The sequence below is a fragment of the Diceros bicornis genome, unplaced genomic scaffold (genome assembly GCF_020826845.1).
Source record: "Diceros bicornis minor isolate mBicDic1 unplaced genomic scaffold, mDicBic1.mat.cur scaffold_67_ctg1, whole genome shotgun sequence".
Classification (NCBI taxonomy): Eukaryota; Metazoa; Chordata; class Mammalia; order Perissodactyla; family Rhinocerotidae; genus Diceros; species Diceros bicornis.
This window is the reverse complement of record NW_026691553.1, coordinates 3173655-3188303: the sequence shown is the minus strand read 5'-3', so window position 1 is coordinate 3188303 and position 14649 is coordinate 3173655. Positions and strand designations below refer to the sequence as shown.

The 14649-nt window shown below is 57.3% G+C and overlaps 1 protein-coding gene across 3 annotated transcripts; it reads left to right on the top strand.

The window, feature by feature from the left end:
* The first annotated feature begins 5710 nt into the window (after window positions 1–5710).
* SIRT6 (sirtuin 6) lies at window positions 5711–14400 on the top strand. 3 transcript variants are annotated; one of them, XM_058537725.1, is made up of 9 exons: window positions 5743–5817; window positions 7184–7254; window positions 7639–7766; window positions 9071–9253; window positions 10853–10912; window positions 12443–12538; window positions 12621–12701; window positions 13290–13413; window positions 13517–14400. In XM_058537725.1, exons 4-9 carry the CDS (start codon window positions 9093–9095, stop codon window positions 13856–13858), a joined length of 864 nt encoding a protein of 287 aa, XP_058393708.1. In that variant the 5' UTR covers window positions 5743–5817; window positions 7184–7254; window positions 7639–7766; window positions 9071–9092; the 3' UTR covers window positions 13859–14400. The 3 variants fall into 3 exon arrangements, with proteins under 3 accessions (XP_058393707.1, XP_058393708.1, XP_058393709.1); XM_058537726.1 differs by lacking the exon at window positions 5743–5817 and adding an exon at window positions 5989–6333; XM_058537724.1 differs by lacking the exon at window positions 7184–7254 and having other exon boundaries at window positions 5711–5817.
* Window positions 14401–14649: the final 249 nt, after the last annotated feature.

The window sequence follows — 14649 nt, the reverse complement described above, 5'->3', positions numbered from 1 at the left end:
CCGCTCCTGTGCGCCCTCCCTGTCCTTCCAGGTTCCTCTTCAGTGCTGCCTCCTCCAGGTAGCATCTCTGATTGCTCCAGCCCACACCTGCAGATGGGGAGGCCCTACCACACGGTGGAAAGACTAAGGGCTCTCAAGTCAGGCCTCGGTGGGTTTGCCTCTCACCATTCCCCCTTTGCTTTGTGACCAGGACAGGTAATTTAACCTCTCTGGACCTTGGTTTCTTTGTGTTGTGTGAAGTCAAGCCTGACCAAGGCCGGCCACAAAGGGTACCAAGACTCTAGGTACGAATCCTTACTTAGGTTCTCTTAATCTCTGCCCTGCCCTGCCCCGTACTGGCGGGGACTTTTGGCACCAGGAGGGAGTGGGGATGACTGAGAAAGGAGCATCTGTCTCTGGGGCTTCACAGTCTAAGATACAGCTACAAGGGAAACCAGCTTGATCCCACCTCAGGGCCTTTGCACTGGCTGTTCTCTCCTCTTGGAATGCAATTCCTGCAAATATACACACAACTCCCTCCCTCTTTCCCTTCCGATCTTTGCTCTAATATCAGCTTCTTGGTGAGGCCTTGGCTGACAACTCACTTTAAAATTGTAACCATCGCAGAGGAAATGAACAAACATTTCTCCAAGGAAGATATACAGATGGCCAATAGGCACAGGAAAAGATGCTCAACATCACTAATCATCAGGGAGATGCAAATCAAAACCACACTAAGATATCACCTTACACCCGTCAGAATAGCTATAATCACCAAGACAAAAACAACAAATGCTGGATAGGATGTGGAGAAACGGGAACCCTAATCCACAGCTGGTGGGAATGCAAACTGGTGCAGCCTCTATGGAAAACAGTATGGAGATTCCTCACAAAATTAAAAATAGAGATGCCCTATGATCCAGCTATCCCACTACTGGGAATCTATCCAAAGAACCCGAAATCAACAATCCAAAGAGGCTTATGCACCCCTATGTTCACTGCAGCATTATTCACTATAGCCAAGACGTGGAAGCCACCCAAGTGTCCCTCGACTGATGATTGGATAATGAAGATGTGGTATATATATGTATACAGTGGAATACTACTCAGCCATAAAAAAAGACAAAATCGTCCCATTGGCAACAACATGGATGGACCTGGAGGGTATTATGTTAAGCAAAATAAGCCAGACAGAGAAAGACAAACACCGCATGATTTCACTCATACGTGGAAGATAAACCAACACACAGACAGAGAGAACTGTTTGGTGGTTACCAGGGGATAGGGGGGTTGGGGGTGGGCACAAGGGGTGGGGGGATGCACTTATATGGTGACTGACAAACAATAATGTACAACAAAAATTTCACAATAAAAAAAATTGCAACCATCTCTCCCACCCAGACAATCCCATTCCCTCTCCTCGCTTTTTTGGTCTCCACGGCACAAAATATGCCTTTTCACTTATTTATCTTGCCCATCTCTCCCACTCGCTATCAGCTCCACAAGGGCAGAGGTTTGTCTGCCCTACTCACTGCTCATTCCTCTGTGCCCAGAACAGCGCCTGATACAAATATTTGCTAACTCGAAAGCAAGAGATCCGGGTCCTGGAGAAAGTGGGCCCTTAGAAAAGCAAGCGGTCACTGTAGCTGGGGAGAGCAGAGATCTTCCGGAAGAAGTGTTGTTGGAGCTGAATTGGGAGGAAGACGGGGGCGGGGGGTGGTTTGAGGGGCAGCAAAGCGGGGAGAGGGCGTTCCAGGTGGAGGAAACAGCCTGGGCAAAGCTTTGGTGGTGCGAGAGCTTGAAGAGGAAGCAGTGGGAAGACCAGGGCAGCAGGGGGCGGTAGAGACGAAAGGATGAGGATGTGGCCAGAGGCTAAAGGCTTCAACTTGAACCTGTGGGTGGCGAGGAACCGTCGAAGGGACAACGGCTCGAAGGCCCCAGTGGATCTTCAGCCAGGCCCTGGGAGATGGGAGCCTGAAGTTAGGGGACACTGGGCATCTCGGTGGCCTCAGACTCACCTCTGTCTTCTTAAATCGTGCCCGGAGAGTCTTCATGGCCAGCGTCCGGCGTTTCTCCTCTCCCCAGGCCACCTGGGGAAGGGCAGGGGGTGAGGGGTATCAGTCCTGGTGGGCAGGAGGGTTGGCTGCCTCCCCCTCCTCAGAAGGATCGCTGCTTCTTCCCTGGGTCATTCCAGCCGCTAGAGCAGGACACAGACCTGCCCCCATCTCCTAACTGCTGTGTGTCCTTCGGCAGGTCACTTGCCCTCTCTGAGCTTCACTTCCCTCATCCTTAAAATGAGGGAGATAACCCCCTCTTGACCAACTCATGATCAGTTTTCAGTGAAGTCCCTAGCATAGAGCCTGACAAACAGTACGTGCTCAATAAGTGCACCTCACTAGTATTCCTTGGTGCCCAAGCAGATCAAGGTTTTTCTGGTCTCCGAGCTTTTATCTGTGCAGTTATTTCTGCTTTTTTTTTTTTGTCTTCTTCTTCTCTGGTGAACTCCTATTTATCCTTCACAGCCCGGTTCCAAAATCCCATTTTCTGATCAGCTTTGCCTGTCATGCACAGGCTGAGCTCTAACTCCGCAAATTGGGTTCCCCCAGCCCCGGATGGGTCCCTTCTTCTGCCCCAGCCCCAGCTTCATAGGCTGGAAGCGTCTGGGCTGGTTCTGTCTTCCAGAACAGTGAGGGGCTCCTGGGGGGCCAGGCCCAGAGCTGAGGCCTCTTAGCACAAAGGCATGTTTCTTGGGGAATTGGAGAACAACATCCTCGCAGCTGAGTCCCCTTACATGAGGCTGGCGTCTGCATGAGTGAGAGCATGGAGGCAAGGCACCCAAGGGGGGTGGAGGTCTGGGGTGATGGCTGTGTGCATGTATGCACACATGCCAGCATGAGGGGTGTGTGTGCACCCACATCTGTCCACCTTGGCCTGTTACATGTTCCGTGCATGTGCGGGTATGGAGATCAGGCAGGGATATCTCAAGGGGATGTTTTGCTAGGTGTGTGGCTAGAGAGTCTTTCCTGTTCTGAGCGGGATTTCTGTGAAGGTGTGTCCATCATCTGTCCATCTGCACATGAATTCCCCAAGCCATCCTTCCACCTGTCTACCCACGCATCCACTCATCTGTGCATCCATCCTCCTGTACAAGCACTTGCACATCCCCGCTGGCCACCACCCACCAGCTCACCCACTCAACTCAGCTTCTCATGGCTCTTCATGCACCTTCAACCATGCTTCATCCACCATCTACCCACCATCCACCCTCTACCCACCCATCCATCCAATATCCACCCACCATCCACTCACCATCCACCCACCCATCCACCCACCCAATATCCACCCACCATCCACTCACCATCCACCCACTCACCCATCCACCCAATACCCACCCACCACCCACTCACCATCCACCCCCCATCCATCCATCCACCCAATATCCACCCACCATCCACCCACCCATCCATCCACCCAATATCCACCCACCATCCACTCACCATCCACCCCCCATCCATCCATCCAACATCCACCCACCATCCACCCTCTACCCATCCATCCATCCACCCAACATCCACCCACCATCCACCCTCCATCCATCCACCCAATATCCACCCACCATCCACCCTCTACCCATCCATCCATCCACCCAACATCCACCCACCATCCATCCAATATCCACCCACCATCCACCCTCTACCCATCCATCCATCCATCCAGTATCCACCCACCACCCACTCACCATCCACCCTCCATCCATCCATCCAATATCCACCCACCATCCACTCACCATCCACCCCCATCCATCCACCCAATATCCACCCACCATCCACCCAATATCCACCCACCATCCACTCACCATCTACCCCCCATCCATCCACCCAATATCCACTCACCATCCACTCACCATCCACACACCCATCCATCCATCCAGTATCCACCCACCCATCCACCTGCCCATCTATCCATCCATCCAATATCCACCCACCTACTCACCCATGCATCCTTCATCCGCTACCCACAGACCCATCTACTTACCATCCACCCACCCATTCATCCACCCGCCCTCTCATCACCCATCCACTCTTGCGTCTCCCTACCCATCCATCGACTGCCCATCCATTCATTCACCCCTCCACCAAAGTACCCATTCACTCACCACCCACCCCATCTTTTTTCTTTACCCCTGTTTAAAAGACTCAATCACACCCAGAGCAGTGTGTAATAAGACACCCAAGAGAGGAGTCCACAGGTTGCCTGGGCAAAAGGGAATCCACGGGCTTGAGGGAAGGGAGGATGCCCTCATCTGGGGGGCTGCTTCCTGGAAGAGATGATGATCTACAAGCAGGGCCTGACAGCCAGGCAGGATATTTCACGGCAGCAGCAGGAAAAGAGGCTATGTCCCCTAGACAGGGCCAAGGCCGGGAAGCGGGAGGCGCGTGCATGAACCAGTGTGTGTGCGCTCGCGCGAACCCAGGTGCCTGGGTGACTCCTCAGCGTGTCTGGGACACACACGGCCTCTCCTTTCTCCCACACACCAAGGCTCAGGGGCGAGGAGCCCGAGGCCCTAAGGGGAGCCTCCAGCCCAGGCCTCCCTCACCTCCCTCCTCGCCTACCTCCTGCAGCTCCAGTGACTCCGGCACCAGGCCACCGTGCCACTGCCAGCTCTGGTTACTCGCTCCCAGCTGGGCTACCGGCTCACATCAGCAGCTCGGAGCGCTCAGCTCTGACACCCGATCGGCTCTGAGAGGGCGGCCGCCCCAGGGGACCAGGGATGAGCTGAGGGAGGAGACAGGCTGGCAGCGGAGCTGCCTGTGCCAACGGGCTCTGGCGGGAAGACACCAACCTTCTTCCCTAACATCGCTGGACCGATTTCAGTTTCTGGAATGAGCCACGCTCTTCCTCCCCTCCCAGCCTTTGCACCTGCTGTTCCCTCCACCAGGAGCACTCTTTCTGTACCCCGGTTCACCCCCAACCGGCTCTTTCTCCTCATTTCACTCCTACTCACTCTTCAGATCTTTGCTGCAACGTCCCCTCCTCCAGGAAGCCTTCCCGGATGTCCCCAGGCTGGGTCAAGTGCCCCCTCTGAGCTCCCTCATTGCCCGGTGCCCTCTGTGTCCCTCATTGCAGCCCGATCACACTAAGTCACCATTGCGCGGTCACCTGTTCATGTCCACCCTCTAGCCACAAAGCGACACCTTTGTTCTCCGGTGTCTCCCCAGCACACAGTAGGTGTTCAGTACGTGTTTCTTAAATGAGTCAAGTGGAGATGACCATCCGTCTGGATAATATGAGGTCCCAAATTCCTGCCCGCTCCCCACCCCGGCGCAGATACCCTGCATTTGTAACTTTATAAACTTCTGAAATGTGCAGCGGAAAGAACTTTGGACCGGAAGCACGAGTCCTGGGTCCCTTCTCCCTGGCTCTGTCCTCAAGAAGAGGCAGGAGGGGGGCATCAGTTTACCCATTTGTAAAACAAGGGATCGGGGGCACCGATTGCCGTGCCCCTCATCTTAGAGGTGATCAGAGAACTCCCACTTGGGCGGCCGCCCCAGTTTCCCGCCTTCTGCAAGCGCAGATAAGGAGGCAAGCTTCTTTTGCCAGCAGTTAAGATGGCGCCTGCGGCGTCATCGCGACGCGCATGCGCCCTGAAGGGAGAGGCCGGGCACGTAGGACGGGGATGCGGCTCCCCCTCTCTCCTCCCCGTCCCGCCCCGTTTCCGGCGGAAGCGGCCTCAACAAGGGAAACTTTATTGTTCCCGTTGGGGCGGCAAGGATGTCGGTGAATTACGCGGCGGGGCTGTCGCCTTACGCGGACAAGGGCAAGTGCGGCCTTCCCGAGGTGAGCGCGGCGGGGGGTCCGGAAGGCCGCCCCCAGGGCCGCGGGCTGGGCGGGGCCGGGCGGCAGCGGGGCATTGTGGGAATATCAGGAGGCACTGAGGCTAGACCATGGGAGGGACTTCCCAGTGAGGAGGGGGCGGGAAGTGACGCCCCCTGCGCGCCCGGGGCCGCGGACACGCCCAGCTCCGGGTGGGCCGGGCTGGGACAGAGGGAAAGACCCGCGTCGGGGAAGTCCTGAAGTTCTGATGGGGGAGCAGGGGACGTAGGTGCGGGCGGAAGGCACTGCAGAGGGCAGAGGCAGGGAGGTGGGAATAAACACATTTTGGAGAAAAGATTACACCAGAGAGGTTTCCAGAGCCAGGCCAGGACGGGCCTCAAATGCCAGGCTGGGGAGATGACCCTGTCCCGAGGGTGATGGGGAAGGGTTTTGAGCTGGGGAGGGACCTGGAGGATGTAAGTCAGAAAGACCCCTCCAGCCACTCCCAGAGGAAGTCCCTTCCATACACTGAGACCTCGGGTGAGTCACTTCCCCTTCTGTAAACTGGGGGGAAGATGCCCCCGTCCCATAAAGGCTGGTCCGTTCATTCCCAGTCAGACATTGAATGAGCTCTCAGACAGTGCGAATCCCTCCTGAAGCCCCACTCTTCTCTCCTGCCGCTTATTCACTTTATTCCACAAACATTTATTGAGCACCGACTGTGCACCGTGCAGTGTCTAGGCCCTGGGGCCACAGCAGGGAACAAGACAGACAGAAACCTCTCATTCTAGCAGGGACACCCACAAGGAACAAGGAAATATCGGAAGTCAGAGGGTGGGAAGTGCTAGGGAGTGAAGCTGGGAGTGAGGAGGAGAGGGCTTGCTGCATGGAAACCAGGTGGTCTGGGAGGCATCGTGGAGTTGACTTTTATTTTCCCAATTTTTTTTATTGTGGTAAAATACACATAACGTGAAATTTACCATCTTCACCATTTTTAAGTGTCCATTTCAGTGGCATGAAGCACATTCACATGGTTGTACAACCATCCCCCCCGTCCGTCTCCAGAACCTTCCGTCTTCCCACACTTAAACTCTGTCCCATGAAACACTGACTCCCCTCCCCTCCCCCAGCCCCTGGCCCCACCATCCACTTTCTGTCTCTGTGGCTGTGACTCCTCTAGGGGCCTCCTGTGAGGGGATCACACAGTGTCTGTCCTTCTGTGTCTGGCTCATGTCACTGAGTGTCATGTCCTCAGGGTCCACCCATGTTGTAGCAGGTGTCAGAACCTCCTTCCTTTTCAAGGCTGAGTGATATTCCAGTGTGTGGATGGCTTCCATTGTGTTTATCCATTCATCTGTCGATGGACACTTAGTTTGCTTCCACGTTTTAGCTATTGTGAATAATGCTGCTATGAACATGGCTGTGCAAATGAGATGACTTTTGAGCCAAGACCTAAAGAAGGTGAGGGAGGGAGTCTAGTGGGTATCTGAGGGGAAAGAGGGTTCTGGGCAGAGGGAACAGCCCATGCAAAGGCCCTGGGGCAGGACCATGCCTGGCGTGTTGGAGGAACAGTGAGGAGGCCCGTGTGGCTGGAGCAGAGGGAGAGAGGAGGGGGGAGGATAGGTCGTGCAGGGCCTGGGGGGCCACAGGGAGGACGTGGGCTTCTGCCTCGAGGGAGGTGGGAGCCCTGGAGGGCTGTGGGCAGAGGAGGGACACATGTCAAGCTGCCTTTTCGGATGCATTCTCCTCCCCCTGGGCAAGGCAGGGGCAGCTCGGTCTGTGGCAAGGGGTCCTGCCACCATGGAACACGTTTGGACCCCTCCCTTCTGCTCTCCCCGACGGCAGATCTTCGACCCCCCTGAGGAGCTGGAGCGGAAGGTGTGGGAGCTGGCGAAGCTGGTCTGGCAGTCCTCCAATGTGGTGTTCCACACGGGCGCGGGCATCAGCACCGCCTCTGGCATCCCTGACTTCAGGTCTGTGGGCATGGAGGGGAAGTCGAGGCAGGGCCCGCTGCACAGCCAAGGGCTCCCCTGTGAGCTACAGATCCCTGGGCATTGGAACCCACCCTGCTGCCTCCCCCTGTCTGAGTCCTGAGTGAGCCCCCTGGCAAGTTGGGGATGGGAAAGACCCCTCTCTTTCAGACATGTCCCTTTAAGTCACACCCAACATTCCATGCACACCCATTGGCTGGAACTTGGTCACCTGACCATACCTAGCTGCAAGGGATGCTGGGAAATGTAGTCTTTCTTCTAGGCTCGCTGTGCATGGGTAAATATTGAGGGTTTATGACCCTCGAAGATGGGGAAAATCGACATCAGGGACAATGAGCTCCACACTCACTTGCAAATATTTTTCTGTCAGACCTGGGGTCTGGCAAGTGGCTTAACTGTCTGGACCTCAGTTTCCTCACCTGTAAATGAGGACGTGAGACTAGGTAATGTCTAAACCCCACTCTGCTTCAGCAGCCTGTGTCAGATAAGGGTCTTGTTGCTGCAAAGCAGGGGTCTCAAACTGCCGGCCCCTGCGCGGCCCCTGTAGGGGCTGAGTTTGCAACCCTGTCTCATAATGCAGGCCTATTGCATTTGTACTCTCTTCCAAGGCCCCTCAGGCCCCCGGCCCAGACCATCGCAGCAGGAGAGCAGATTCCTCGTTCGTGGAGGAATGTTAGAATTCTAAGGTGTGAATCTCACCCCCCTCTCCCATAACCCGCCACGGCTCCCCATTGCCACATAGGAGAGCTCCAAGCAGCTCGGGCTGGCAATGGAAGCCTTAAGTGACCCAGCCCTGGATTTCCCCAAACTTGCATTTCCCCAAACTCACAGGCTGTCGCCCGCCCCCCAGGCCTCTGCTCACCCCTTGTGTCTGAACTGCCCCGCTCCTCCCTCGAACAATTCAAGAGACAGCTCGGCCTCCTCCAGGAAGCCGTCCCACACTCCCCACGCAGAGCCCTTACCCCAGGCCCACAGGCTGGAGGGTCTGTGTCCGCCTGTGTTTCCCCCCACAAGATCGAGGGCAGGGCCTGGGTCCACTAGGGCCCCAGCATCACCCAGCGCAAGGCCAGGCTCAATGCAGCCGCAGTAAGTGATGGTCAAATTAAGTAATTAATTTTGGTCTTGTGTAGCATGTTCTCCCTCCCTCAGTCTCTCTCTCTCTCTCCCCCTTCTGTCTCGCTCTCCCTGTCTTTCTCTCTCTCTGTCTCCAATTCTCTGTCTTTCTTCTGTGCCCCTCTCCCTGACCCCTAAACTCTCTCTGCATCCTTCCCACCGGCCGCCTTCAGGGGTCCCCACGGCGTCTGGACGATGGAGGAGCGGGGCCTGGCCCCCACGTTTGACACCACCTTCGAGAGCGCGCGGCCCACGCAGACCCACATGGCGCTGGTGCGGCTGGAGCGGGTGGGCCTCCTCCGCTTCCTGGTCAGCCAGAACGTGGACGGGCTGCACGTGCGCTCCGGCTTCCCCAGGTAACACCCGGCTTCCAGCCGCGCCCTCTGAGCCCTGAGCCCCCCGGACCTCCGTCTGCCCAGAGCGTGGAGGTCTCGGAGTCCTGGGCGCTCAGCGTCACAGCCCAGCCAGCCGCGGCTGTAAGATCTCCCTTGCGGTGGAGCGGAGAGGAGATGGGGGCGGGGAGGACGGTGGCCAGGGTCTAGAATGTGCCGCTGGGTTTTAACATTCCTCCTGATTGCTTTTATACTGAGTGCGAACACGGTATTCAGGCGGAAAGACCGATTCCTGGAACGCTTCTCCGCCCCACTTGGCCTGGGTCTTGGGTGACGGGTGGGAGGCAGGCCGGTTGTTTATACAAGTGGACGGACACCCCACAGGCGAGGGACGAGGGAGAGGCCTTCTCTCTGCTTAGAAAGGAGGATGACGCCACTGTCCCCTGCTCTTTTGAAATGGGCCTGCATCCTAAGTCCAGCCCCTTGGCATGGAAGTAACATTTCTCCCCGAGTCAGGTAGCTTTTGTGACCTAGAGGTGTTGCCAAGTTCCGGGGCTTCATCCATTTCGACAGGTAAATACCTAGGAAATTAACAGTCCAGCCTCCCTGGCTGGGGGTACCCTGGGGCCCTGGCCCGGGCCGTAACCGCTGGGCGTCTCATCCTTCCCCTGGGAGTAATTAACTAGACAGATGGCTGCAGACCTAGCCCTCATGGCTCCTGTAGACGTTTCTAGAATGAAAGTGTGTGCTGGGAGAGGAGGCCCCAGTCCCCCAGCACCAACCGGGTGCAGATAGGAGCAAAACGGGTCACACCCCACAACTGTTTACTCAGCGCCTGTCGCCCGCCATACGCTGTCCTAGGCAGGGACACAGAGTTCCCCAGACAAACAGGAAGTCCTGCCCTCCTGGGCTTTCCCTCTAGTGGGGAGGAAACAGGCAGAAAACAAGATAAGTAAATTCAGTCCTATGTCAGGCAAGGATCACTGCCAGGGAGAAAAATACTGCAGGGGGGTGGGGTGGGGAGCTGTGGCTTTTAACAGAGAGGTCAAGGAGGCTGTGACATGAAAGAGGTGACAGGGAGCCATGGGGAGGAGCCTTCCAGGCCTGATCATCATTCCCTCAAACATCCCAAGAGTTGGACAGTGTTGTCCCATTTCACAGATGGGGACTGAGGCACAGAGAGGTTAAGTGACCTGCCCAAGGTCACACAGCTGGGAAGCGACAGAGCTGGCAGTTGGTCCCACGCTCCTCTGCTTCCAAAGTCCATGCTCCAGGGCCACCCATCGCCTCAGTTTCTTCCTTTGCAAACTGGGAATTAGAATTCCTGTCCTTCGGACCTGGCGACAGAGGTTCTGACACACTTGTGGATGGATTTTGTGAACAGAATAGGCTGCTCATGTGCGAAGGTGGAGTGAGCTGCAAAAGATAATGATTCCTCTGGCTCAGAGAGGTTGGGCCACCAGCCCAGGGTTGCACAGCACGCAGAAGGAGGGAGTCCATGGATCCTGTGGATGACGGGTCAGGGAAGGCTTCCCGGAGGAGGAGGGCTTGGCGCCAGGCCTGAAGCCTCAGGATCTGGGGAGTCTGCCCCCCCCCCCACGCCTCTTCCTTCTCCTCCCGCAGGGACAAGCTGGCGGAGCTTCACGGGAACATGTTTGTAGAAGAATGTGTGAAGTGTAAGACGTGAGTGCCACGTGAGGAGGGGCAAAGGGCGGGGGCGACACGGGCGCCCCTTTTGTGTCACTTCCCAGGTTGGGCTCTGCAAAAGGGCCTCGTGAGTTGAATCAGGTGTTCCCAGAGACCCAGGGTGCAGGGCAGGACTGGGGTGGGCCCCCCCCCAGGGTGGGACTGGGGGCACGTCTTCCTCCTGGGGGGTGTATTCGGTTCCTGTGGCCGCTGTAACCAACTACCACACACCAAGTAACTTAAAACAACAGAAATGTGTGGTCTTACAGTTCTGGAAGCTGGAAGTCCAAAATCAAGGTGCGGGCGGGGCCGTGCTCCCTCCGGAACTGCAGGGGAGGATCCTTCCTTGCTCTCCCAGCTTCTGGTGGTTTCCCACAATCCTTGGTTTCCTTGGCTATAGACGCATCACTCCGACCTCTGCCTCGTCCTCACATGTCATCTCCCCTGTGTGTCTCTCATAAGGACACCAGTCACACTGGATCAGGGCCACCGCACTCCTGTGTGACCTCATCTTAACTCATTACGTCTGCAACCACCCTCTTTCCAAATAGGGCAATATTCCCAAGAACTGGGGGTTAGGACTCCGACATCTCTCTTTGGGGGACGCAGTTCAACCCATAACAGGGTGTGACCCTGGCTCTGGGAAGGCCGAGCTGGAACCCTTCCTGGGGCAGGTGGGCTCTCGGTCTGTCCTCTTGCTGGGTGAGCGGCCTCACAGGTGCCAAATTTATTTTGAAAAATTTCAAACCTATGGAACATTCACAAGAATCACACAGTGAACTCATACTTCACCTAGACCAGAGTCAGCAAACAAAGGACCAGATGCTAAATATTTCCAGACTGTGTCGTGACTATCAGCACTGCCCTTGCGGGCAAAAGCCGCATAGACAGCACATAAAGGAGTGGGCCGTGTGCCAATAAAACTTTATTTATAAAAACAAGAAGCAGAGGGCCGGATTTGATCCTCAGGGCTATCATTTGCTGACCCTGACCTAGATTCACCAATGTTACTATTTTGCCACAATTTGTTTTCCTTCCCTCTTTGTGTTATTAGTATTTGCTGTGCTCTTCAAGGGGCTGACTTCCTCATCCTTTGCCCCGAAACCCTCAAGACTTTTATCTCCCACGAGCTACGATCTTCTGTTCCACAGCCACCGTGCAGTTATTCAAGTGGAGAAATATAAAGGATGTAACACAATGATTCAGTCCCCAAGTGCCCCAGTGCTCCCATGGTTGCTGTTTCTTTCCTGGTCCGGGGTCACGCTTTGCATGTCATTGTCACATCTCTTTAATCTCCTTGATTGGGAGCAGTTTCCCACCTTTCTCTGTCTTCCGCGCTGTGGACATGACGAAGCAGCCAGGCTTTCTGGGTTCGTCAGATCTTTCCTGGTGTTTAGATTCTGGTCCCGTGGCCCCCCACTTCCCTAGGAGAAGAGCTCCCCAAAAGAACAAGAGCCGCCCAGGTGGGGCCGAAGGGTGGGCTCCCCGGGGGCAGGCTGACCCGGCCCCCCTCCTCCCCCGACACAGGCAGTACGTCCGGGACACCGTGGTGGGCAGCATGGGCCTCAAAGCCACGGGCCGGCTCTGCACCATGGCCAAGGCCAGGGGGCTGCGGGCCTGCAGGTGAGTGACCCCTCCCCACGCCCTGGACCCCGGGGAGGCAGCGGGTCTCCATGCTGACTGCCCCCTGCCCTCACCATCACAGAGGGGAGCTGAGAGACACCATCCTAGACTGGGAGGATGCTCTGCCCGACCGGGACCTCACTCTCGCCGACGAGGCCAGCAGGTCTGAGCCCCAGATGAGCCCAGGGTGGGGCGGGCGGGGGGAGGGGCAGAAACACAGCCAGCTCCAGCCCAGGACAGGGGCTCCAGCTCAGAAGTGGAGTCAGAGGGGACTTCCTGGAGGAGGTGACCCTCTCTGGGCCTCACTTTTTGGTAATAACAGCAGCTCCTATGTACTGAGCCCTCACACATGCCTGGCCCTGGGCGAGGGGCTTCACACACACCATCCTCACCAAGGCCCAAAGTGGGTGCTGACCTCGGCCCATTTTACAGTCGAGGAAACTGAGGCTTTAGCAAGGTGATCCCTCTGTCGAGTTCTACCGAGCCCAGAAGTGACTGAGCCTGAGCGGGGATTTGAACCCAGGCGTCCAAGGGTCAAAGGTCCCGCCCACATCAACAACTGCTTCTCCAACAGGGTGGGGAGGTGGCTGAGGTCGGGGCAGGATTCAGGGCGGCTGGGAGCTGGTGTGGACGGGCCTTCAGAGCAGAGATGAGTGCGGGGTGAGCCGGCCTCCCAGGGCCGCCCAGCCCCCTCCCCCCAGCCTCGTGGGTCAGGAGAGGGGCTCAGACTGACCCCGCCCCCCGGCCCCAGGAGCGCGGACCTGTCCATCACGCTGGGCACCTCCCTGCAAATCCGGCCCAGCGGGAACCTGCCGCTCGCCACCAAGCGCCGCGGGGGCCGGCTGGTCATCGTCAACCTTCAGCCCACCAAGCACGTGCGTGCCCGAGCCCACCCCCGACATCCCCTCCAGCCCCCAGGCCCCCAGGAGCCCTCTGCCTCCGCCTGACCCGCCCCCATCCCCATCCCCACTCCCGCAGGACCGCCACGCCGACCTGCGCATCCACGGCTACGTAGACGAGGTCATGACGCGGCTCATGAAGCACTTGGGCCTGGAGATCCCCGCCTGGGACGGCCCCCGCGTGCTGGACAGGGCGCTGCCGCCGCTGCCCCGGCCGCCCGCCCCCCAGCTCGAGCCCAAAGAGGAGCCCCCCGCCCAGCACAACGGCCCTGCGCCCGCCAGCCCCAAGCAGGAGCGCACAGCCGAGCCCTGCGCCCAGCTCCACGGCTCCGGGCCCGCCAGCCCCAAAAGGGAGGGGCTGAACAGTCCCGCCCCCTGCAGGCCCCCCAAAAGGATGAAGGCCGAGGCGGTTCCCAGCTGACCAGGGGGCCCGGGGAGGGTGGGGTTTTTGTAGAAACCGTGGATTCTTTTTTTCTTACCCGTCTCACTTTGTTACCTGTCTCTGCCCTTCGTGGGGAGACCTCAGGGCGCTGAGAGCTGGGCTCCAGGCCCCGGGGCAGATTTGAACCTCCCTTTAGCTCCAGGGGCCTCTGAGGGGGGCCTGGATCCCGACCTTGGAGCTGACACCCCAGCACCTGCTCCTCCCCCACGCCGCAGCCCTGACTCAGGATGTTCTGGGAGGTGTGGCCGGGCCCTCCCTGGTTTCCAGCCGAACCAGCATTAACTCTCTCTGCCTCCTGGGCCCTCACACTCCCCGAACCCTGCCTCCCCAAAACCACCTTCACAGCCTCTCCAGGAGGGAAGGGAGACGCAGCCACCTTTTCAGAGCCAGACTTAAGTGGTGGGACAGACAATAGAGGCTTGCACTGCCTTTGGGGCTGGAGGGAGAAAAAGGTGGGTCCGCCTGATTTCCTCCAGGCTTCCAGAAAAGTCTTCAATGCAATAAAAGCAGAACTTCTTGCATCTGAGTCTTTAACGTTCACAACCTTGCGCCAGATCCTAGTCCCCGGGGCCAGGAGTGCGTGGTCCCGTCGCCCTTGGGCTTCCGTGCAGCCCAAGCCGGGGGGGCGAAGGTGGGGGCAATACCAGCAGCTGGCGTTCTTGGAGTCCTCAATTTGTAATGATATACTTATTTGCCTGATTTTTAAATATTTGTCGTCTGCTACTAGGCTCGAGGAGAGAGGCCGGGTCTTTTGGTCGCGATTGCAGACA

Excerpts from the sequence above, each read along its gene's own strand:
- SIRT6 (XM_058537724.1), top strand. The coding sequence starts at position 5,752 with ATGTCGGTGAATTACGCGGCGGGGCTGTCGCCTTACGCGGACAAGGGC. Across the intron at positions 5,818-7,638 it reads GCAAGTGCGGCCTTCCCGAG|ATCTTCGACCCCCCTGAGGA; the intron begins GTGAGCGCGGCG and ends CCCCGACGGCAG. Across the intron at positions 10,913-12,442 it reads GAATGTGTGAAGTGTAAGAC|GCAGTACGTCCGGGACACCG; the intron begins GTGAGTGCCACG and ends CCCCCGACACAG.